The 26003-nt window shown below is 46.5% G+C and overlaps 1 protein-coding gene across 1 annotated transcript in view; it reads right to left on the bottom strand.

The window, feature by feature from the left end:
• LOC119387030 (uncharacterized) overlaps window positions 1–14748 on the bottom strand; it is a 171176-nt gene extending 156428 nt beyond the window's left edge. Inside the window, exon 1 of the mRNA XM_049414110.1 lies at window positions 14625–14748. Within this exon, the coding sequence (XP_049270067.1) occupies window positions 14625–14748 (124 nt within the window). The remainder of the gene's footprint in view (window positions 1–14624) is intronic.
• Window positions 14749–26003: the final 11255 nt, after the last annotated feature.

Here is a 26003-nt window from a genome sequence, read left to right on the forward strand (position 1 = left end):
GTCGCAGAAGTTCGCTAAGAAATGCTTCGCATTTAAAAAAAAATCACAGCATATCCACGTGGTGAATGATGATGAGTGGGGCGAAGCGAACTCACGCTGCAGCACGGCGATGGCATTGGCGCGAGCGTGGTCCTTCTTGATGGAAGATGTTGTGACTACATTGTTTGACAGCCGCAATCTGTCGCACACACCGCAACTATGGCCGAAACTGTTATCAAGGAAGGCCCGCTGGAAGCGCGCGTCGGCGCCTTCGGGCAGAGCCCGCCTGATGCGTTTTGCAGCCACTTCACGTGCTCGCACAGCCTCGGGCTCTGCCTGTCGGTACGCGCGCTTTCTCGCCGCTTCACGGCCCTTCACATTTTGAAGATGCGATTCGCGCCGCAGCCGTGCAGCTTCGGCCTCGCGGGCTCGAACGGCGGGGTCTTCGCGCCGCAGCCGTGCAGCTTGTCGAGCAGCTTCGGCCTCGCGGGATCGAACGGCGGGGTCTTCTCGCCGCAGCCGTGCAGCTTGTCGAGCAGCTTCGGCTTCGCGGGCTCGAACGGCGGAATCTGCTTCGCGGCGTCGACGTGCAGCTTCGGCCTCGCGGGCTCTCACCTCATTATTCTGTCTGCGAGCGCGCGCTGCCGCCGCCTTCCGTGCCCTCCGTTCCGCAGCCTTGTCTTCCATCTGGCGACTCCGAGCTAAAGAGAAAGCGTGCCAAGAGGGAGCCTCATGGCGCGTTACTTCTGAAATGTTGTCTTCGGGTGTCGTTGAAAACACGAGACGTAGTAAAGAAGAAAGAACGCCACACAGGCGAACACGCAAACGAGAGTCTCACTCGTCAACGTCGTCTTCTTCTTCTACTGCATACCAGAACGCGCCCTTCTCACGAACTAGAGGTGGCTACTACAAACAAACCTACAAACGGAAGATGGACAGACCCACGGCATAAGGAGCTTCGCCCCTAAAAAAAATTACGAAAGAATATCGCATCCCAGCATTCAATAAATACAAGCTCAATGGCTTCAAGCTTATTGCACAGCAGACAGTCTGCTGTCCCCGGCACAATAGTCTTTTTCAGCAAGCCACGTTTTGGCTGTTACGCTATTAGAATGAAGTCTAGGATGATTTCACGTTCGGTTTTATAGGCGCCCGAAGATGCGATTCGACTTCTTTCAGACATCATGTTCCGGACCTCGGTTATGTTTTTAGATTGAATTGAATTGAATTGAATTTATTTTTGCTGTTCACAACAGAAAGGAAGCAGAAGCTAAAGGCCATGTGGCCTGACAAAGGCTTCTGCTCCTGTAACAATTCGGCACGCAAACAGAACCGCCTGTTTGGACTGATGTTTTTCATGGATTGTCTAAACCGAAGGAATTTTAATGTGTCATGTAAACCAAATAAGGATGACCTGTTTTATTCCTATTCCTTTGTGATGCTGTATCTCGAAGACTAAATTGTAAAAAAAAAGGCGCGTAAAACCCAGTGGTTAAAACCCTCGCCTTCGAAGGTTTTAACCTTCGTTTTAGCCCAGTGGTTAAAACCCTCGCCTTCGAGGGGGGGGGGGGGTCAAATGTAGCCCGCCTAGGGAAATTGTTCGAGGTTTTCTTTTATTAATTTATGTCTTGAAGTTCCCTGTCGGCGAACGCTAACATATCCCACCAACGAATCATATGCAGCCTCGCCGTAAAGATTCCTGCGCTAACCAAGACGTAGAGCCCCTCTTGCGCAAAACTTAGTCGGCTTCACCACACCGAAAAGTGTATGCGTGTATGCCATTGGCTGCAACTGTCCCATTGCAATAGGTAAGTTGATCACGAAATGACCAAATGTAATGTTAGGAAAGCTTTCATGAAGTAGCCTAATTTCGAAGCTCCAATTCAACGTCCGTACATCTAAAGGCTTCGCTTTCGAGCAACAGGATTTTACGATTAAACGAATGCTCTGCGTGCTTGCAGGTATTGTAACGAATGAGTGATGAACATCTCCGGGTATTGCAGGTCACTGAAACATCTAACGAAGCAGCCATCGAACGCGTGTAGGCAAAATTTTGCCAAGAGCTTAAACGTAGGAAATGGTGAACAGCGGCATTGTATAATCTTTGTCGTGTACTTTTCTTTACGACGTAGAGCCTTATTAACATCTCTATAGCCTTCTGCAACGCAAGCGGATCTCTCAAAGTCTGCTGTGTTCGCCAGCATCACGTAGTGTCCGTTGTATAAGTGCGTTCTTTAGCAATGCGAGCTTTATATTCTTGAACCGCCGCGGTGGCCTAGTGGCTATGGTGCTTTACTTCTTGCCCGAAGGTCGTGGGATGAAATTGCGGCCACGGCGGCCACATTTCGATGGAGACGAAATGCTGGAGGCCCGTGTACTTAGATTTAGGTGCACGTTAAAGAACATCCGATTGTCCATATTTACGGAGCCCTCCCCTACGGCGTCCCTCATAAACATATCGTGGTTTTGGGACGCAAAACGCCGACAATTATTATTAACCTTATTTTCTTTTCAATGAGCGAAGACGTGTTAGTCACTAATGCACAATGCGTGACCTTCTGGAATACGGTTCGTGACGCACCTCCGTCTCAAGAACGAAGTACAATCATCTTAATTCTCAGACCTTGACGCGTATTTGGATCTGGAAAGCTCACGTACACGAGCATTTCGCAGTCTGGTCATTTCGTGCGATATGAATTTCAAATGGAAGAGCAGCCCAACATCGTCTCCTCTCGAACATATCGGTGCCTTGAAAGGCGCGCATAGTAAGTGCGGGTGCTTTGAAAGCTACACCTTTTTCAGCGGCAGTTTTTCTCCGCCAGCATACGCAACAGTACATCGCGAATCGCCGACCGACTAAACCGTCTTTATACTCGCTAGCCATTCTAAACGAAGGTGAAACGTGCTCTCCGTTGCCGCTCCTTTTACAGCCGCGACATGCATTTATCGGCGTTCGTTATTCGGGACACGTGCTACAGCGAGCTCACTTCCTGCAAAAGGAACTCACGGAACTCTTTGCTTGAAATGCTAGCGATAGTTGTAAGAGCGTGAAACCACTACACTAGTGTGACCCACTTCAAGCAGAGCGAAGGGGAGAGTTAGTTCGAGGCTTTTTTTTTCATTTATTTTGCGATGCCGTCTTCCCGCACGAGGCCTTATCTCTCTGCTTTGTTGCACTCTCCGCTGACAGCGCCAGAGGGATTATGCCATCGATACGGAGCCTCGCCAATCAGGAGAGAATTCGCCGAGAAGCAGCTCATTAGGCGCCTGCGCTTAATTGAGACCGAGCCATTTAGTTAACTAAAGAAAAGCCCGCAGCCGCGAGGAACCGGGAAGCCACTGGAACGAGAGAAAATAAAAATAGTGTTGTCGTAAAGGTTCGCCAAGAATTTGCGCGCTCCTTCCATTCCACGGTGGAGAGCAAGAAAGCCAAGTGGTCGGGGGTGCCGTCTGCTGCGAAGAACCGTTATGGTTTTCTTCTCGCAAAAATCAGCCAGCCTTAGAGGGGGACCGCTTTCCTCTCATTAATACTCCTCGCCACAGTCTCGTTACAAAGCCGAGAGTTCCGAAGTGTGGCTTACTTACTTCTAGTCGTTATGCAAGTGTTTTCGAAACTTCGCGAATGACAGCGTACTCTGACGTTATTAAGAAAAATGCCGCAATCATCAGCAATATAACAGCCATCGTCGCAGTTGCTACCATGCGAACAGTCGATGATCTTCGCACTTCGAAATATCGTATCGTAATCGATTAACGGACACGCCCGTTGCGGTTAGGAAAGAACCGAAGAGATTCCCGTTATTTATACCGGCAAAACCTGGGAATTTTCAACGCCCTAAGTACTTAACTGCTTATATAACATATGCAAGCACTGCGCATTATCGTTCGCATCCACCTTATAATTTTGTTATGGGTATGCACGCCCATAGGTATTTTCGGGAACGTTTTCCTGCATTAGTTCCTCGTGATAATTAACAAATGTCGCACGGTCTTAGCGATGCATGTCGTATTATGGTTCGTTCATATACGGTGCAAGTGAAATTATCACAGCAACGATAATTACATGTCATCTGAGAGACGTAGCGCCATCATAGGTTTCTCCATTCGAACACTCTCGCTAGCGGGCTCGCAGTCACAATGAAGCTTCAATTTCCAATACATGTTCAATTCTTTTTCCTGTAGTGAAAAAAGAAGGTCACAGTTTCGAGCAATGAATGCGATAGCAAGAAAAGCGGCCCTTGATGGACGCCATGCACAGCTGCAGAAAGATCTCCCCGCCGGCAGCAACTACCGCACGAGCAGGCAGCGGAAGGGCAAGGTTCTCCCTGCGCAAATATTAGAAGAAACGAGCGAGCTGGCCGACGTTAAATGCGCCCGTTGCGCTCCTCGCGCCATCTCGCTGGTAATGAAGAAACGCTTATAAGCGCCTGCCGTCTCTGAGTACTGCCGGATGTCGGGTGACGACTACGTTATATACAATAATCGGGAAGACCTAAAACACGTCCTGTATGACTGTTGCCGTTATGACGCAGAACGGCAAATTCTTAAGGCAGCCCTTCATTTGCAACGCGGCTTGAGCTTGGAGCGGCGTCACCTTCTCGGCCAGTGGCAAAGCAGCGTTTGTGCGATGCGCAGCACAAAAGCGCTGTTGGTGTTTTTGAGAACTGCTCGCCTCAGCGAAACTTTATGAATGACTCTTTTGTGTTGATATGCGTGTTCGTGACTGTACCTATTATTTGCGCGTATCTTTCCCTAACGCCCTTCGACACCTTCCAGGCGTTAAGGCACACATTTGACTGCTTGCGTATAATAACCTACGATAGGATACATCCGTGTATTTCTGCATAAATGTTATTCCGCCTCTTATCCCGTCTTTTCGCGGTGTTTCAAAGTAGCACACTAAATAGCGAACCTCTGTTTTTAACGCTCAGTGCAGTTGTTTTCCCGCCGCGGCAGGCAAAAAGGGATGAACGCCAACCGTTCACCTAACCCTATTACTTCCACGGTCAGACTCGTTCCAGCTACCGGGTGTCTCAGAGGCGCGCTACACCCGAGGCAAGGCGCGTGAGGCTGACGCAGTGTGGGCCGACGTCGCGGCTAAGTGAGGACTTAGCCTCGAGCGGTTTGCCTTCTCTGCTCGCTGATCCGCTACAGCGTGCAGCTGGCGTGCGTTCCGCCTATATGACCACGCGGCTCGGGAGGCCAAGTTTGCGCAAAAGCGTCGCGGTGAAGAGAGCCTATATCCGCTCTGTTTCCGCCGCAGGCTTGTTTACCTCCCGCGGCGCTCGATGTGGCCATCCGGCAACGATCCGATCCGACGTCTCGCGATGCGAGCAACACGCAGCTTTCTTTGTGAGCTGCATGCGGTCGTCTGTAATACGCCGCGACGGATTAGGTTTCCTCGAAGGATTCGTCGAAGTCGATCTGAGACGCATTAAACGGAATCGTGTCCACGGGTAAGAAAACAGTTGCAACGACGCAATAAGGCTCTCCACGGCGAAACATGCATGGACCAAATAGGCATCGTGCAGGAATCGCGTGCGTTAGAAAAAGTTGCTGTACCGCCATATAAAATAAAGTGGAGCTCCATTAAACGCACATGGAAGTGTGCTGCAATACTTTATTCGAGGAGTGCTTCCTGTATTCATATCCCCACTTTCCTTCCCCGCGCAGAGTAGCAATTCAGCTATTTGTATACGCCGGCTAAATTCTCTGCCTTTCAATAAAGAGTTCCCTCTCTCTCTATCAAGGAGTGCTCTATCGCGCGTTATATGATATAATCGAGTAATGCTGCGACAAGCACGGCATGTAGCAGAAAACTGCTTCAAGCAAATGAACAATTCGTGAGGCTACCCTCGAAAACACTTCCTAGATAGATAGGGAACGGAGCCGTCCTGAAGATAATATTACTGAAACGTTAGCCTCGTTGCGGCGAAGCTGGCGATGATAGTTAGTGTAAGCCAGACGAGTAGTAAGGAACAAAAAGCATTTATTCAGCAACGCAGCCGAGTATATAAGGAGGCTAGCGATAAGCGGTGGGAGCGTTGGTTGACGTGCAAGCTTGACTATGCGCTCCATTACAGTTGGTTAGCGCGGTTTAACGTCCCAAAGTTTCTCAGGCTATGATATACACTGTAGTGAAGGGCTCTAGATAATTTCGACCACCTGAGGTTCTTTAATGTGCACCTAAATCTAAGTACACGGACCTAAAGCATTTACGCCTCTATCGAAAATGCGGCCGCCGCGGCCGGGATTCGATCCCACGACCTTCGAATCAGCAGTCGAGCGCCAGAACCACTAGACCACTGTGGCGGGTCGCGCTAGTGTCCCTTCGATCACCTTGCGATAAGAGTAAAAAATTATGAATTTATGTCTGTTGTCATTGTACTGCGAACAATTAGTGAACTCTGTAAGGTGATCTTTTTTTTACTGTAATTGACTGTACTGTGAGTTTCGCAACTGCATACTTAAGGTGAGTGTGGCTTCTACCATGCACTCGCCACCACACGTTTCAACTGATCACAGCTTAGAGGTGTGTACGCCAACTACATCTGTGATGTGCAATGTGTGCTCTTGAATCACTCCGTTATGCCACGGTGATCTTATACTGGGGAAACACCACGCGAATGCAGGAGGACGCACTGAAGTGGTACTATATACTTGATGAGTACGAGCAAGTATTTTCTTACACATTCTAACTGTACTATTACTTTTTTGTTTCAAATGCGAAGCATTTCTTAGCGAACCTTTGGCACTTCGAGCGTTTCTATCTACGTATCTATCTATCTATCTATCTAGCCGCCTACGTCTGAGTGATCTCATGACCGCCTCCTTAACTTGCTGTAGGCCAAAATTTGCGAGGCAGGGTAAGTGGATTTGACGAATATGATTGTCGAGTCATGACATGAATAACGTGGAAATACTGTCGCGTACGTCATCAAACCCTTTCCACTTCACACGTGTGGCACATACCCGTTTACCACGGTCCGCGGTGAACGGGTATGCGCCACAGGTGATTGACAGTTTATAGCTACCCAGGAACGGCCAGAACAGACAATGGTAACTTAAATGCTAGAGCTTTAAGGAAAACCAACATCGGCAGCGTTGACTCGACGAATGGAAAGAATGAAAATTACGATCCCAGCAGGAATCGAACCCAAGCATTCTGCGTGACAATCAGGTGTTCTACCACTGAGCCACGCCAGGTCTATAAACTGGTTTGGAAAAACAGCCTACGCAGGCGTAATAACGGTGCAACGTCAATTGTGGTTGTGGTGCTTGCTATCTAATTTTACAAGAAAGCAATAAACACTACATGATACTCCTACGATGTGTACTCCTACGATACAGGCGTCATATCAGATTAACGTCTGTGGTTCCAGTGTTGGCTCCGCTTTTATAGCACTCTAATAAACATTACGTTTGTATTCCTATGATTCAGCAAGCTATATGGAAGCATTGCTTGACCCCAGAGAAATAGATTAACGAAAGTTGCATATGATATCCACATCACCACACCGTAAAGTGCACTTCGTCCGCCAGAACGACGCAGTGTCTTCTTCATTTCTTACGAGGCTAGGCGATGGCCTCATGCTGACCGGGGATGATGCCAGATTGATTGACAGCCGCTTTGTAGGCTAGGCTACGTAGGCCACATACGCCCAGGTAGTCTACGAATACGACAAGCACGATCCACTGATGTTGGTCTACGCAGCACTATTCAGGCCTACCAGCATCGACGGCCTATACTTCACCAACGCGAAGGGTAGCTTCAGGTCCCGACATGTCGCCGGCTCTATCAACAGACAATTTGTCGACCAAATGGCCGAGGCATCCACGAATTCCAACAGCTCTACTATACCACATAATTCACTACACATGTACCTCTCGTCACCACGATCCCGACCGGATCCTATAACAAGTCATATGACCAACTGCTGGTGCTCACTGATCACGGTGATGATGCCATTGTTCAAGAACTGTCAAGAACTTCTTGCACATATGCTCACGGACTCGTGAAACGTGCGCGGGTTCTCGGGACAAGTATAAGCACTACATATCAGCTTACCGCTTCTGGTGTTGGTAATACCCACGTTGCCATTGGCAGCGTTACCCAACCGTAAACAACTGGTTGTATAACACATATGCGGCTCTTCAACATATATGTGTGCGTATAAAATTTACACACGTCTTTAGCGTCAATTTGTAACGTGTCACTCAGTAAAAAAATTACGCCCCAGTCCCCTTCCCGCCGCATGCTTCGCATAACATCGACTCCCACGGTACGTGGGATCTGCCGAATTGTTTTTTTATTTTTGTGTTTGGCCAAGATAGCGTGAGACTAAAGTAAAGAAAAAAGACGAAATCTATATAAAAGCACACTAAACAAATAAAGACCCGTGCTTCAACGGGAGAACCGATAATAAAAATATTGAGTTGTACTTGAATCTTCCTCATGTTATTCTCTCGAAACAAGCTTTTCTACGGAAACTCAAGTACGTTTCAACCCGTCAGCTGCGGGTGCGCTTTGTTGGTTCTTCCTCGTCGCTTAATAATCGAGTTGTCGGTCTTTCCACTCTTGCAAATAGGCCGCCGCGAGTTATTTGCGTAAGATAATATACGCCACAGAGCTCGAGAAAAAAACAGACCACGCTGTCGGCTAGGAACATCAAATATCTGTGTTTTTTTTTTACGCATCTATATCGAGATAAGAAGACAATTAGATAAAGCATGCGTGAGTGTCTGCGTGTCTGATGTCCACGTCCCGAAGGACATCAGTCGTGGTTGTTTTTTTTTTTTCGTAAGCTACGGCTTAATTCGTGGTCACGACGAGACAGTGATGACGTGGACCAAGGCGCGAATCGCTGGCGAAAGCGCAAATGTTGCAACTATAGGAGGCGCTCTCCGTGTCCACAGAATGCGCTATGGGGAAGGATGTGTTTCCATAGCAACCCTTCGTAACAGAAACTAACCAGGACAGTTGTAGAAGCGTGGTGTCTCTGTCTAGTTAGTGCTTTGTGGTGACGAAGAAACTTTTGACAGCGCAGCTGTCAATGGTTTCTTGTTTATGGTGTTATGGTTTATGGAAATTAGGCAGGCCGCACTAGTCACATCTGGCCCACTAAATAAAATGAAGTAGCTGTCTATAACTAGCCTGAACGTCCCGCGGACCACGTACTAGGGCAATAACAGCAAAATCGGCATTTGCCGGCAGGAGGCAAATGTATCTTCTTATCCAAAAGCCCGGCTGTCTTTCTCGAATGTTCGGCAATGGGTAAAGTCGTGCACTCTCCGGAAGAAGAAGTTGTCCGTCGGGAGCGTCAACGCGAATTGGCGCGTGAACGGCAACGTCGACGTCGTTCTGATCCAGAAGTCCGCGCAAGCGGAGGGCAGAATATCCAGAGTTTCGGGTGAGAGAAGCTGAGGTTAAAATTGAACGGCTTGCATCGAACCACGAGTTTAAAACGAGGCAAGCCGAAGAGGCAGCGGACGCCTCGCTGTTTCATCAGCCTTCGCGACGTTAAGTTCGTGAAGCCGCGCTAACTTTTCTTACAGCCAATTGGTCCTGTTTAAGAATATAGGTGGGGCACGGCGTAAGGCGAGAGCTGCGTGCACTCAATCCGCCTCAATTCGCTCGCAAAAAATTTTCCATCGGACGTGGCTTCTACGTTAACTCACTTTAGCATTTGAATTGTGGGTATCTGATTTCAATTTATCGTTCTTTCTCAAATTGCACAAAGGTGTGACGTAAAAGCTACGACTACCACGAGTAAAACTCAAATCGAAGAGCTGATAAAAGGTGAAGGCGGTTGTACGCGGCGCGCGCGGTGCCTGAGGACTTGTGTATCAAGGAAGCGGCAGCTCCCTTTTATTTATTTATTTATTTATTTATTTATTTATTTATTTATTTATTTATTTATTTATTTATTTATAATCACCTCACTTTTCCTCGCACCTTTCTTGCTTCAGGATGACACTTTCGCAACAAAACTCTCGAACAGCGTGCCAGTACTGTTATGCGTTGAAGAGATAAGCAAACTAACTGAACGGTATAAAAAATCAATAAAGAAAAACATGGCTGATCCCTCTGTCATAGGAATCGGTATAACACAAAAGTGAAACGTGTCTTCACATACGTAGGTGAGCGTTTGTTGTGCATTGTTTCGCCACAAGGGCGAAGGAATGAATGCTATAGCAACAAATTGTAATGTCACGCGAAGAACGGCAAGCAGCTCGAAACTCGCAACGCGCTGCTCAAGTGGAAAGGATGCACGGAAAGAACAAATACAGGATGAGCGCGAACTAACAACTGTCACAGCTCGACAGTTAAAGCGCGCTGCTCAAACACAAAGGAGGACGCACAAAACGAATGCACAAGTATACACAGGATGAGCGCGAACTGACAGTCACGGTTGTAATTTATTTGTGTGCGAGCAGCGCGCTCCTTTTGCAAAAGAGGCCGCTGCAGTGTGCGAAGTGACCTTCGTGCTCTCTGTAACTTTAGCGCAAACTTGCGGTGAGGCACCAGACGTACAAACCATCGCCATCACAAGATAAGCGCGCGTGCACGAGTGACCACGCCTTGTAGATGCGCGCGCTCATCGCAACGCGTGGAGCGAGGACCTTTAAAGCGCGCCCTTCGAGCCCTTCGCGCCATCTCGCTAATGATAACGAAAGCACGTTGATGTGTCACCGATCTCTGAGTACCGCCACCGGCAAATGGTGTATATAAATAGCTCGCCGTTAGCATGGTGAAGAACGTGCCGGCTGTGGCCGAGTCGTTTCGCACAGCGCGTTGCGGGGCGAGGGGTTGTAAGTTCGACTCCCAGTGATAGAACTTTTTCTTCTAGTTTTTTCTTTGCCATATGTTAGTTTATATATTTTACAATGTCATATCCGTGACGGAAATACGTCAGTGGAGCCGTGGTGAACCCCGGCATAAAACACTTTCGTGTTAAAAAATCCCTAGGTTGTCGTCAATTGCCTAATGTATCCTTCGCAAAGCAGCTTCAAAAGAAATATCAGTAAAAAAGAGCTGTAAATGTTTGGAACTAGTCATTATTTTTCTGTTCAATATTGTCATTTGTGTGATTATTTTTATGCAAGAACAAAAACACCTCAGCAAATTCTTGACGTCTTTTAATGCAAAGCGGCAGTAAAAAATAATCCTGAATATTGGTCCACAAATTCGGTTGCATACCATATGACAAAGCACCCAATTCGCTCTTGGTTTCAATTTTATCTAATTATTATCTCGTGCACTGAAGTTCAATAACCTCTCGTAGTTTATCGCATATTTAATCCGACTATATAAATTAAAACTTCGTGCTGATGGTGACAATAACGTGTACTTGAAGCCAACGCAGAAGCTATGCAATCTTGCTTTCTTTGTTAACACGAATATGGAAAATAAAACAGACCGAGTAAATTTTCAGTTGTGTGTGCATTGTTCTTTTGATGATACTTTCGCGCGTTAAGTGATTCAATTTATCTGTTTTTGTTCTTCTTTTTTTCGAGCATTCCGCTTGTTTCAGAGAGTCCAAATTTACTTATTATACGAAACATGAATGCCTAAATTTTTGAATAAAATATTGATGCCAATAAATTGAATCTCAATAAATCAGTAAAAATGCATATTTCGTGTTTCATTATCATTGTGCGGCCGACTTGTATTTAATGAGGCTGTAAGAACGTTTCACGGGCAACGTAGCTTTCAAACTCTGAAAGTAAATATACTAGCGTAATTAAAGTTATATTTCCGTCAAATTTACTGGCTCCAGTTTCATCACTGTGGGTTGCGATTTTATTCCATATTAGGTAATGAGATGAAACACCTAATGGTGTACATGTTAGTGTTTAGTAGCGCCTTCGCCATTATACGGTGGGACTAATTGGAAAGCATTAGTACGGTAACTGATATCATACAATAACGCTCCCGGTGAGCGTAGTCTATGATTCTATTACGCTTCTGTCTTTTTGTAGTAGCAACTCAAGCAGAAAACCTGACGTAGTGAAATCCGCATCTTGCAAATATGTGTGCAGCTAGTGTCTTTAAAACAACCAAGGATTCGATCATACTTAGGCACAATGCCTAATGTGCCGAAATGAAACGGACTAGTCTGGCCCTAATTCTATCCAGCCTAGGCCATGTATAAGGCCAGCTATGAAATCTTCAGGCTGAGCTCAAACGGGCCAGCGCATGGCGATTTCAGGCCCGGGCCGGGTCCAGGCCAGAAAATGTGACCCGTGCGATGATCCAGTTTTCATGCGTTCCGGTGAGAATATTGGTGAGGAGCAGTCAGACATGGCCCATTCTTGTTCCACTTGCGGATTACAGTTATCGCAGTAGTTCTTTCTTTTTTTTCATTTTTCAGAGGCAAGTGTATACGGATATAATACATCCGTACAAATAAAAAAATTCTGCCATATAAAGTAGGACACCGCACATATGACGACATTATGTCATTTATATTGGAAACAAATTTATTATTTCGATTCGCCAACATTTAATTACGCTCGTCTTAAAAAGATAGCCTTTACACCGATTTAAATTTCTTTTCGTGAGTCGTTTTTTTTGCAGGCAGAAACGCACAGAATGGCAGTATATTCTTAACGAACCAAACGCTCAAAAGAATTCGTTTTATTTATTAATTTGTGTGTGTGCGTGTGTGTGTGTGTGTGTGTGTGTGTGTGTGTGTGTGTGTGTGTGTGTGTGTGTGTGTGTGTGTGTGTGTGCGTGCGTGTGTGCGTGTGTGTGTGTGTGTGTGTGTGTGTGTGTGTGTGTGTGTGTGTGTGTGTGTGTGTGTGTGTGTGTGTGTGTGTGTGTGTGTGTGTGTGTGTGTGTGTGTGTTCGGAGCATAGACATGAAGTTACAGGCCTACCACAGGAGGCATAATAGTCCTCCCCCGGGTCATGGAACCCTTTAAAACAGTCTTAATATTGTTGCCCCCAATTCACTACAGCCTCATTTCCCTGTGTAAACAGTCGTAAAGTTTTTTTTTTATTTGACGTACTTTGTCTCCCAACGAAAGCGAGCACACCGAGCCCTGCTTATACGTCGTTAAAGTATCCTCTGCACAACTGGCTATTAAACGTCGAGCACAGTGCAACAAAACGTGGGCACGACCGCTGAAAAGCACGCATTGCACTGAGAGTTATTTTCATATTTTAACAAAACTGTACACGGAGCATCTTGTCTCCACAAAGCTCTTCGCAGCTAATTGAAAACGAACTTTCGAAGGAAAGAAAAAAAATTCGAGCGCACAACGAGAGATCGGCGGCTAGCATGGCGTTACGAAACAACAAAGTGTAGAAATCGTTTATATTTCCATTATCATACTTGAGCTCACTTCCGATGCTTTTGCTTTATTGTTAGAGACGAAAATAGCGTTTTAAATTACGAACTGTTAGTAAATATCCGAGTACTACATGTTACTATGCAGGAATGGCGTCATCAGATGCTGTATGTGCTAAACAACTACAAGTACGTGTAAGAGTACATGACATAATACGAGAGCTTGAACCATGTCAAGCAAATGAAAAAAAAATGTACAATGAAAAACGCATTAAGTTCTTAAGCGTTGTTTGCCATTAGCCGGCTCATTCGCGAACTGGGATGTCAGGTATCAAGATTCCCCGGCGTTTCCTCTTAAGTTGCAGTGTAAAACCTTTTTTTTGGCGCACGTTCAGGAGCATGTGGTGATTTTGAGAGTCAGGCAATTCGCGTTCCTTTTGTGTCTCTCTTGACGAATTAACAGTAGAAGGAAACTACCCAGTCGGCACAAGAAGGCAAGAAGTACGACGTAAAGATGCAAGCGCGCATGATATAGAGACGGAACTTGACTGACTCTATTCCGAAACTATCTAAATGCAGTTTTCGCGAAAACAAAATGTGGGCTTCTGTAGCTGCTGTCACTTTCGAACGGGAAACTATCGGCTCAAGTGCACTGCTAAAAGTAACGTTGTTCATTCCGCGACAACGTAAACTTTTCTTTTGTTTGTAAAGCGTGCTTTTCTGTAAGCACACTCAGATTGAGGCAAAGCCCAACAACAAAGTTGGAAAAAATGGATGTCAACAGACTTTCTTTTCGCTACTATCGCGGGATGCAAAGTATTTTTTTTTTTAGTGTAAAGCGTCCTTTGCTGTAAGCATATGTATGCTGAGGCAAAGCCCAACAACAAAGTTGGAGAAAGGGGATGTCAACAGACTATCTTTTCACTACTATCACGCAATGCAAAATAAACTTTTCTTTTTGTTCCCGAGTTACATATATTCGTTATCGGAACCGCTCAGAAGCACGCTCGTTCCATCTATGTCACGCGGCAACCTAGTTACTAAGTACCCGTAGCGCTTGTTTACACATTGCGGCGGCACTAAACGAGCTGACCCACTTCCGCAAAAGATGCGACACACTTCTCCGAGCACTTTCACTGAGCAAACACACTTTCTCTTTCCAACGCATCTCGGCAACCCTTCACTGTCTTCTTTTCTTTTCTTTCTTTCTTCTACAATAAGATCACAAACGCACGCCTCTTTGTCAGCAATGCGCTCCGAGTGACAAGCGGACGATTGAGACGCGCCACTCGGCTCCGTAGCGGTGCGCGCCGGCCGAGACGAGTCGAGCCGACTGGTGGGCGATACTCACGGAAGCCCTGGAAGTGTGTTGCGTCCCGACGGCCTTGCCAGTGGCCCGGCAGCGTTCGCAGCCACCGCCACCGTTGCGGGCGATCTTGAACCTGAGCAGTCCTGCCTCCGGCGGGCGTTGTCATGGCAACACTCCATCCGGCGCCATATTGATCCCCGACTCTCTCTTGGCGGTGACTGCGCTCCGAATCCTCCGGACTGGGTGGCCGGCACGAGTCTGCGACGGCGCTCTTCGGAAGGCCCCAGAAAAAGACTGGGTCGCCCCGTCCCCATCCCGCCCCCCTCCACCGCCTCTCCGCGTCTTCCCCTCTTTTTTCTCGGGAGGTGAGGGCGCCGTCTAGCGACCGTGTCTTCTCGCCGTCGCATCGTTCACTCGGGAAATTCCTTCCGTCTCTTCTATCTGCCCTGCTACTTCTCCGTATGAGCTTAACTTTTTTGCTTGAGGTAGTGCGAACTTTTTTCTTGCTCTTTTGTCTGTTGTTGTCTTTCTTTAAGCAGTTGTGAACATTGGGCGGGTAAAACTTGCGAAGAAAGCGCAATTTTTAAAGTAAAATGTTTCCGCTATAGTTGTTTCGCCTCGCCGTTGGTAATGGAAGTAGCCCTTTTTGTGTGTCAGTAAAAAAATGTGGGCTAGGCAGAGTCGGTCGATGTTTACAAGTTCCAGAGAGAGCGGGTACAAATGCCGTTCGTCGTCTGCTACCTACGGCTAGTAAAAGAAAAGAAAGAAACTTCGAGAGCACCACTTGAGAATGTAGGATCTTTTCTAGGTTTGTAAATCTTTTTACGGCTAAACTGGAACTGTGCTCCGAAAGTCTATTGTACTTTTTCTGTTCCTCCATCTGCTGTTAATAAATAACTCTAGTTCACACGGTTCTACGCAATTTACTGTATTATTTTACAGTGCATCTGTGTATGGCACACTTCCTTGATTTGTTCGTGTCGCTGTCCGTATACAAAACGCCTAGTGCACTCTAGGAAGCAGTGGAAGAACTAACTTTCACTTCCTAAAGAGCATCACTTCCTGAAGGGCAGATGTGTACTTGAAGCATTAAACTGACAAAACCCCTGGTGCCCTCTAGAGAGCGGTGGAAGAAATAATGCATCAAAGTGATAAAAACCAGTTGGTACATGTTTCTCCACGCCAGTCCATTCGAGGCGCTGCGTTGGCACGGTCGTCCGTGGCAAGTATGGGGCGGCCGCGCAGTGTGAGAACGCTCGAGGTGCAACGCGCTTATGAAGAACGGAGACGAGAGCAGAGACGGGAGAAGCACACCTGCGTTAGCGTTGACATACTTTGCTCCTGAACACATTAACACCAACTATAGAACCCGCCGTCTCGTTTATACAGATGGGTCTGTCACAGACGGAACATCTGTTATAGGTGTGTGGATACCGTCGGCGATTGTCACCATCGCAGGCACTCTCAGTCACCGTACTTCCACCGCTGCCACTGAGCTAGCCGCACTGCGGGGAGCGCTTGCACATATCAAATCAGAGACCCGATTCTTGAGGGATATTCTCCGACTCACGAGCCGCACTGCAATCCCTGAAATCACCGCGTACGCAAGGCTAACTAGTCCAGAACATCAAGCACCTATAGGCAATAATACTCATGAACTACGCCACGATGTTGTACTGCAGTGGCTACCAGTTCACTGAGGCATACAAGGGAATGTTCGTGCTGACTCCGCTGCCAGAGCTGCACATGACGCGGCATCTGAGAATACTGACATCCCTTTTTCAAGAAAAGACGCAGAGCCTTTGGTATCTGCGTTCGCGCGGAATCTGTAGTGAACAATGTGGTGCGATGCAAGTAACCAGCACAGAATAGACCCGACGTGCAGCTTTTATATGCCACAGGGACTAACCAGGCAAAATGAAACTTGCATTCACCGGCTGAGACTCGAGGTTGCCTATACGAAATACTTCAAGCGCAAAATCAGGCAGTCGGACTCGCCCACGTGAACCCCGTGGGAAGACTTAAAACACGTCTTCTGCGACTGTTCCCGTTACGACGCAGAAAGACAGAGGCAGCACTTAATTTGCAACGCGGCTTGAGCTTGAAGCTGCGGCACCTTCTCGGCCCGTGGCAAGACAACGGTTGTGCGATGCGCAACACAAAAGCGTTGTTGGTGTTTTTGAGAAACACTCGACTTAATGAAAGTTTGTGAATGACTCTTTTGTGCATGTATGTTTGTACGTACTATTTTTGTGTATATGTGTTCACTGTATATATCCTAGTCGTCATACGACACCTGGTGTGGCAAGCCAGGCGATAAACCAGGCTGACATATCCGGGAATTTCATTAAAGATTATTATCTCTCTCTCTCTCTTTCTCTCGGTTTTTTTTTTTTTTTGCTATAAGGTGATGCTCTGGGCTTAGGGGGTCTTTCCAGTCACCATCACTCATCATCATTAGGCCTAATTAGTCTAAATGCAAGAAAAAGACATTTCTTAGATATATCGAATTACATCTGTTTTGCGCTTCGAATTTACCATATAGCAGTGACGTTTCTAATTCTGCCACAATAATAATATTATTATCTGGGATTTAACGTCCCAAAACCACGATATGATTATGAGAGACGCCTAATTCTGCCGTAATCAGCCGAAGCTCTGATAACTTCGACTGCATTCGCTTTCCCTCGATACCTGATCCGTTACGCTTACAGTCTAGTTCCGCAAATTTGTGTGACGCAATCAAATTTTGACATCGAGTCAGCGCAGTAAGTAATGAGAACCACAAGAAGGGCTCGTCCAATGTTTCCCGATATTCCTACCGCGCGTGTCGCCAGTTGTACCACGAGTGTGCCAGCGCATTGTTGGCACGTTCGTAAAAGTGACGAAACCTTGTCTTTGTTCTAATTAATGAGTGCCTGGTGTACATCGTACTTTTCGCTGACGCACCGCACTAACATCATATGGCCGCATTAAATAAATCGCTAATTTCTTATTCTGTTCAAAGAGAGCTTACGTAGGAATGCAAGAATTCACGAAAAAAAATGTGTACTAATTTTATGTCAGAAAATGTTCATCGTAATATGGTAACGAGAAAGGAAACACGCAATGTTTTGTTGTGTAATAATAAACGCAGAAAACAAACTTTCCTGTCCTGTCCATTTCTTTCTGCAGTGTATTCCGTCCAAGTTGTGGCAAAACAAGCCTGACGTTAATACAGACAAGTGAAAGAATAATAGAGAACGCTCACCATCACGAAAACAAAATCATTGCATCTGATTTCATTCCGCATTTTGTCAGTCTAACTGCTGTCTTTACGAGCTATTCGGTTTAACTGTTGGCTCACGTATACTTTTACAGCCGCCTCGTCATTGCCTTCTCTAGCGTGCAATCACTTCTACTGTTTCATTCTTATTCCGATTACTATGTTTCCTCTATCGTCGACTCCTGCCTAACAAATTGGTTCCCGCAATTTTTCCGGCGAGATTGAGTGCCTCTTCTGCTGTCATATTAGCTGCTGCTTCCGCTGTCACATTAGACCTTTTCTCCGGGCAGCGTTTTCTTTATGTTCTACTGCAATCCCACACGAAAGTTGTTCCTCTTGCGTTCCCGTAATGCTGTCATGCGCGCACCCAATTTGTAGGAATTGTTTTTTGGCTGGCGCATAAGTCTAGCGTTCCTAGAAGACAAAGGAAGGCCTCGGTACTGGTGTAAGCGAGAAGAGAGAGCTGCCTGCTTAACGAATCATAGGGCAGGAAGATTATGATTCACATGAACACAAGATTTCTTCTCACTATCAGGAGTGTAGGATTACAGCTTATGGCGGGATACTTGAAGTTCAGCAAGTGTTAGACATCCGACATTTGGAAAATAGCTCACGGCCGATAAAGTAGAGTGTCAATCGCTTATTGCGAAGTAGGGCACGCATCTTACTCGGGGGGGGGGGGGGGGGGGCGTATTTTCGCTTTTTGCCCGCGAAGACGCCAGCGGCACCGCCACCGCATCGCGATGCCACGCTATGTAACTAATCTATGCGCGCTCGCGTCTATACTGCCTAATCACAAAGAAACAAAAAAAACAGCCATGACATTGTAATTTAAAGTCTGTCTCGAAGCCCCGGCGAATTTCATGCTGGATCTTGGCGGAAATTCAGCATTTTCGCGGGACCTGCATCTCACGAACCGTTGACGACGACTGCACGTTGCGCTGACTTTCATTTTATTCTGAACAGGTTATTTAGGCACACATTACATGTTAACGCGATGGCGTTAAAGAGCTCGTGTAGCGAAAAAAAATGCGACGTCGGCGGCGTTGTTTGTGAGCAAAAAATCCCGCGGGATGCAAAGAATAGAAATCAGGGTTGTAGCCGGAATCAAACACAGGAATTTTGCGCGGTGTAGTCAAGTGTTCTACTACAAAGAAACGCCAGAGCTTGAAACGGCTTCGGAAAGAGACCCCACACGGGCGTCACGTTGGGCGCGGAGTCGCGTTCACAGATGTAATATTGCGTGGCACGAGCGTAGATTCGCACCAAGCGTCACACCAGTAAATTCTGTAACGAGGGCGCGGTTTAAAGGTGTCCACCAATCACAAAGGACACAGCCATAATTAACTATCATCAGCAGTAGACACATCATTAACAAACTAAGCAGCTACGCAAGCGCGCGTGTTGCATTACAGGCGCAAAGCGGGTACATCGCTACTACGCAGAATGATGAAATACGTAACTTATAATAAAGGACTGTTGGGTGCGTTGGTAATTTATGTGTAATTACCAACTCGCCCAACATTTTGCGTTTTCTTCGATCATCGTGGTTAATTACGGCGTAGTGGGTATTTCGCAACTGCACTTGCAGTGGGCGCCCTAGGAGAGTTTGCAAGGGCAATAAACTGAACAAGGGTGTCAATGCAGGCTAGTTGCTACTGCATCGTAATGTTTGGTTGTAACACCAAGTAACAAAGTTGGAAAAGTTACACGACTCCTCCTTCTCGTCAAAAAAAAAAAATCGTCTCTCTCCTGTCGTCTAACTTTCCTAACATTGTTACTTTGCGCTACGACCAAACTTTACAGCGGTCTATGTCATGCGCACAGACGTTGCTTCTTTCACGGCAATGAGAAAACGATGCGGACAGGTCCCGAGAAAGCTATCGCGTTCCACTATTAGAGCCGAAGCTTAAGCGTCCTCCGAGTGTTTTCTTTTCTTTTTTTAAGTTGATTTTTATTCGGCGTTCACAGTTGCACGGAGGAGCGAAGAAAGTATGCGTTACCTCGTTCCACTGGGAGTGCTTCACAAAGAACACAGCATTAAGGACCCTATTAACATTGTTTTCCATCTCGGAACTCCTCGCATACTCGACGGCGCGTAGCTGCCATTTAAAACCGCCCTGTAACACTACAGCCAACCCGCTGTCTCTCTCAGGCATCACGTGACCTGCCCAACTTCATTTCTTCCTCTCAACGTCAGCTATAATGTCGGCCACGCCTCCTTCAGCCCCGGTCTTATACACATACGCCTAGGAAAACAATTTAGAGGAAAAATCTTTTTCTTTTTGTCTGCAAATACGGGCCCACATCCGTCGCCGGGTCCTTAGCAGAGGTTCCTGTAGCATCTTAAGGACACTGGGACGAATACGCGAACGCGAAGAATGCTTAACCGCGTGTGGTGACCAGAAAAAAAAGCGCGATCGCACGAGCACCTTAGAGCTCTGAAGATGAACGCACATCATATAGAAGCACTTACACTTTTTGATATACTCGGGTACAACTTGGCAATGCTGTGGAAGGTATAGAATCGAAAAGCGTGCCTGGTAGTGCTTCCAGAAATAGTACCTAATTTTATTGATAATTTTCTCATTTGCCTTGCTCGAATACTGCTTTATTTATTGTGAAACTAAAACAGTTACGGAAAGTCGTAGGTAAGATAAAATTATTGCTCCCTTTAAAAGAATTTCTATCTTTTTGTTCATAAGGCTTAGCCAGCGCCACGTTTGCTGCACATGCGTTTTCCGAAGTAAACATGGCGTCCCGGACGTGTGTTACTCCGTGCGCGGCCGCAAAACCCCCGCTTAGCTTTCCAAGAAAAATATACTCGAAATGCGACACTGAAATGTACACTGAACAATCGAAATGTCTCTCTCCCACTCAAATTTTTCGTATATGTGTTTTCTTAGGCGTCTTAACGCTGCGAGCAAGGAAATCCGAAACTGGAATTGAAGTCACGTGCAAGCTGCCGTACTACGAGCCGATGTAACCCGAATGAAGAAAAGCCCTGCCTCCGTAGCCTCCGCTCCACAATCAAGATGAGCTGTCCCCAAGTATAACTTATAAATTCCTGAAGTTCAGTTGTGTTCACGTAACCTTTTACTGTATTTGTTTGCACGCGCCACGCCATCATACCTTCCAAGCTCGGGGGGAGTCAATCGAACCTCAGGAGGACACATTCACATTTCCCCCCAATCTCTGGAGTATCGCAGTAGCGTCATTGTAGGACTGAGGAAATGCTGAACTTGGCAGTTTCTTCAAGGACTGCAGGGGCCCGACCTCATGGCCCGGCGATAGCTTCCGTTGCGCGGGCTGTGAACGTTTCACAACGTCTCTGCGTTCAACAGCTATGCGACATTGGTGCAATAAGCTTGGAATAGGCGCATTCGACAGGCATCAATAACGATCGCACTTTTTCCTAGTACAAACGGAACATAAAAACTTAGTTATACACAGTACCGCAGAACACTTTTAGGACATCACGACATGAGTGGCATCGTCCACTTGTTGGTAAAGTTTGTTGAAGCACGAGCAGTGATCCGATTTCTGAATTTTAAATTGCCCATTTCGCAGAATATTTCGATGATAAAGGGGGTACTAAAGAGGGCACTAAAGGAGACGCTGAAAGCGGTACTAAACTTGGTTGTCAAGCTACGCCATTTCTTTTTCTTTCAAACGAAAAGTTCTCGCTCACTTTTATCGCTCTTTCTTCTTTCGATCCATTTTTGTGAATTCTAGGTCTCAATTTCATCTTTCACTCTTTGTCTCTTCATCTTACGAGGCGTCAACCATAGCGTTCCAAGCATCATAGTTCTTACGGCACGCAACAATAACGACGTCGCCTCGGCTATGAGACCCGTTCCGCTTCGCACTGGCCAATACTTCACGCAGGCGAATGCGAGAAACAATGGGCCCGGCATCGTATTACCCGTCTTCGATCCCGATATCGGAGCGTGCACGTGAGACGTTGCGATCCCTGAAGCACACATTCAGATGCGAGTCGGGGGGAGGGGAGGGGGGTGTAAGAACGCCCGGTTCTACGATCGCTTTGTCGCCGCGCCTCTGCTCTTCGTCGCACACTCGCGCACGCAACACAATAGGCACGCGAACGTCACCGACGCAAGAGGCCCTATGGGTTATTTCGTACATGCCACGCCGAAAGTCTTACACTCTCTACGCAAATCAACGATCACTGGAAAAAGAAGGAATGAGCTGGATGCCGCCTACCCGGTATATCGCCGCTGCATCCCGAGCAAGCCGCGCGTGATGTTTCTCGGGCATTGCACATGTTGTCAAGAGCAAGAGCAGCACTTATTTATTTATTTATTTATTTATTTATTTATTTATTTATTTATTTATTTATTTATTTATTTATTTATTTATTTATTTATTACACTCTCGGTGTGTGAGAACACCGGCTCTCTTTGTCTCAAGATAAGCCTCACGAGTTTTCCTCGCTTGAGCAGTTCTTCGGTGCCGACCTTTCCGATCTCTCTCTATATATATTTTCCTTTATTATTTCTTTATCTGCCACTGCACCGCTGTTATCCTGACAATCCCCTGACTTTGCCGGCCCAGTCGATCCCGCCGAGGCACCGGACCCCGCGCGCGGCGTTCAGATTAGGCAAGGGCCACTGCGTAATTTTGCGGTCTGATGCACCGCGATGGGCGAGGAAAGAACGGCGTTTGTTTTTCTCAATGCGCGAGTATAGTAGTTGAGGAGAAAAAGGGAAGAAACGCCACTAAACCTACGATAACGAAGCCTAAGAAACGACAGAGAAACCAGAAAAGAACGAATATAGACCCCGTTATCGTTATGTGTATACAAGACTTGACCTTTTCGCAGTCGTGCTCGGATTGAGAGTAGGAGTAGACTTTTGTTTGTTTGTTCATCTTTTCTCTTTTCGAAGCCTTATAGCAAGCGGTTTGGTTGCTGTCATTGTGGCTACTATAGGCGTGCGCAAAGGGGGGAAGGGGGGTGGTTCCCCCCCCCCCTAATACCTCGTCTTAGCGCTACTTTCTGATCGTAAGGGCCTCAGAGGGAAGGTTGGGAAGAAGGGAAGGGGGCGCTGTGGTGAAGGGGTATAATGGTTTTTGACGACGTTAATTCAATAAAGGTAATATTGGAATGCCGAGTACACCAGCTGATAGCTTGATCTGCAAATTTAAAACACTCCCTCACTTCCTTTACTGTTTCTTTTTTTTTTTTTGCCACGGGCCGCTTGCCTTACCAAGTTTTCCAAACGAGCTTCAAAAAAATCTGGGATTTCAATACATATAGCGAGTGGGAGGGAAATGGAGGAGCCGGAACATTATTTCCAATAAACGAAGGAGCAAGTTTTTAGGTCCGATAACAGCGAACATTCTGCCCGCAGCGTTATTTGTTGTATCGCTGCACCAGCATTTAGGCTTCGCAGATTGGCTGGTGATTGGCAGTACAAACGCTCGCATTTCCATGCGAATATGAAGAGCCTTTTACGTATCGCACTGCGTTTCATTGACGACGAACGCTCGCATGACCAGGATTTGGGGACATATGCACGTAGCGCCATCTGTCGTCGGGGACTGCGGTGGCCTGCCGTAACTGAATGGGAAATAGGCGAAAAAAATCGTATCTGACGAAAAAATACGGATATCAAAAACGACTCCCGGTTCTATACAGCAGAGACTTACTTGAACATTCTGTTAAAATTACAGTGTGGCGCTACTAACCGCGTGGCTTCCCAAAGTGTTTAAAATTTTACAATGGGGTCCCATGTATTTCTAATGGGCGGTGTTCAATTGCCCTGGGAAGCCACAGGCTTTGTAGTGCGACACTGCAATTTTACCAAAACGTTCCAGTAGGTCTCTACTGTATAAAACCCCGAGTCGTTTTTGATAGCTTGCTTTTTTCAAGAGATATGATTTTTTTTCGCATATCTCTCATTCAGTTATTGCAGGAGGCCGTCGTCACCGCCGAGAGATGGCGCCACACACAGATGTCCCCAAATCCTGGGAATGTACAAATCAAATGGTCTATTTTAGCTGACTCGAAGGCGGCACTGCAGCACTTATTGTCAATAGTGCGGCGGAATCCGCAAGAACGGTCTGTGTTTAAAATTAGATGTTGTACATTAGACCTAATTAGACGTCATTAAAGGCATTATACCTAATCAAAATATAATAATACGAAAAAGTTTCTATTTTCGAGCTTGGTGGCGCACAGGTCACCGTTCCGTTAGAGTTACTGCATATGACTGTATAAGGAGCCGCATACAGTAACCATACGCCCCGTTATAAAAAGGACGCTCATAGCATTCATCCATCCGTACTTGGAATCATTGTCCCACTACCAAGAAAGGGCTGGGCCTGACGATTCCAGGGAATGGGGAACCGGTTCAAGGAAAAACGTGGGAAACCGCGCTATTATCCCGAGAGAACACCCGCCCTGCGAGACCATGGGCACTTGGTTCCCAGAAGGGAGCGGCGGGCGCTCTCTACGGACACCAGTTCATTTTTCAGCGGTTCCTGTAAGGCACCGTCGCTATAAGGCGGTGCATCTGAAATTGCACCGTATTAACATCGCGGCAAGTAAGAGAAAAATACGTCATATTCTGCGCGACTGCAGTATACTACAGTGCAATACAATAAAGTATAGTACAGTACAGTATAGTATAGTACAGTACAGTACAGTACACTGTACTATAGTGAACTGCGGTACAGTACAGTACAGTACAGTACAGTACAGTACAGTACAGTACAGTACAGTACAGTACAGTACAGTACAGTACAGTACAGTACAGTACAGTACAGTACAGTACAGTGTGTGGAGAAGATCCCTTTCCATCGCGCTAATCCAGACCTACGAGGACCTCTGTCCGAAGAAAATAAATTATACATAATTGACTACAGTCATCTTCACGTCGGCACTAACAGAGAGAAAGACAGCGTGCTTTGCCATGCATTACAAAGGTCGACTGGCTAACCTATACTGGTACACGGCGTTAAGGGGAACTTGGGATGATAAAAATAGGCACGAGCGAGAAAAGAAATAAGAAAGAAGCGCACATGAGGGCGTTGTGCGCGGGACATTTCTCAAAGTCTATCGCTAAGGCCACTTAATAAAAGACAAGGCTGCCCGCAGCGCACCCAGCTTAGTGTTTGTGTTATGTGTTTCGGGACTCAGCTTCGCCAGGAGATTTTTTGTAGAAGTGATCCGGACGTCCAAGGTTGTTGTATATAATAAGCACGATCGATCCATGAACGCCGTTGAGACAACAAACATTGTATGAGTTGTAGACGCGCTCTATAGGGAAAGTGACACTACAACAAGCCGAGACATATAAACTTTTCTCTTGATTCCGGGCATAATGAAAATGTGCCGTGGAGATAACATGCAGAGCTGAAGAGAAGTAAATGAAACTTGGCAGATGCCATAGAAAAAAGGAAGCTTCTCGAATCTCTCAGGCACAAACTGCATCGACTGGACTGGCACGTTCCCTGGCCACGTGCCTCGCGCTCATGATGCGGAGAACCTCGTGCATGAAAAAAATCGGTATCGACAGACGCCTGCCCTCTCCTTCAGGAAACACTTGGTAATTTATACTTCCGTTGCTCGGAGCAGAAAGTATGGCCGTGGCATAATTTGGTTGGTTGTTCCTCGAATAATTGGCGCAGCCCTCCATGGAGGATCGACCGTGAATCGGAAGGTACCTTGCTTAGGAAATTATTTAGCTGGATGAAAGTATAGGTTTAGAACTGAATAGTTTAGCAGTAACTTACTATTTATGTAAACAAATAAAATTTAAGGGAAAAAAACAAATATGAAACAAACTTCGGCAGATCTCACGCCTTGTGGGAATCGGTTTCATGCGAAGCAGTCGCCGAACAATTGTTTATGCTGCATTTTATTAGCTTTGAGCCAAGCGTTACGAGGTGGATAGACGTCATTTTGTAAGTGTGGCAGTTGTGTGCATATCGTGGGCTTACCAGGAACGTCGACTACACTCGCGTTTAAAGGGTAACTTATAGTCTGACGTTAGAGCAAAGACGTGAGTATTATCGCACCGAAGTGCAATTTACGGTGCGATTATGGTAATATCATACGCAACTTTCGTTAGTGCATTCCTCCGGGGTCGAGCAACGCTTGAATATAGCTTGCTGAACCATATGAATACAAA

This window comes from Rhipicephalus sanguineus, chromosome 3 (genome assembly GCF_013339695.2).
Source record: "Rhipicephalus sanguineus isolate Rsan-2018 chromosome 3, BIME_Rsan_1.4, whole genome shotgun sequence".
Classification (NCBI taxonomy): Eukaryota; Metazoa; Arthropoda; class Arachnida; order Ixodida; family Ixodidae; genus Rhipicephalus; species Rhipicephalus sanguineus.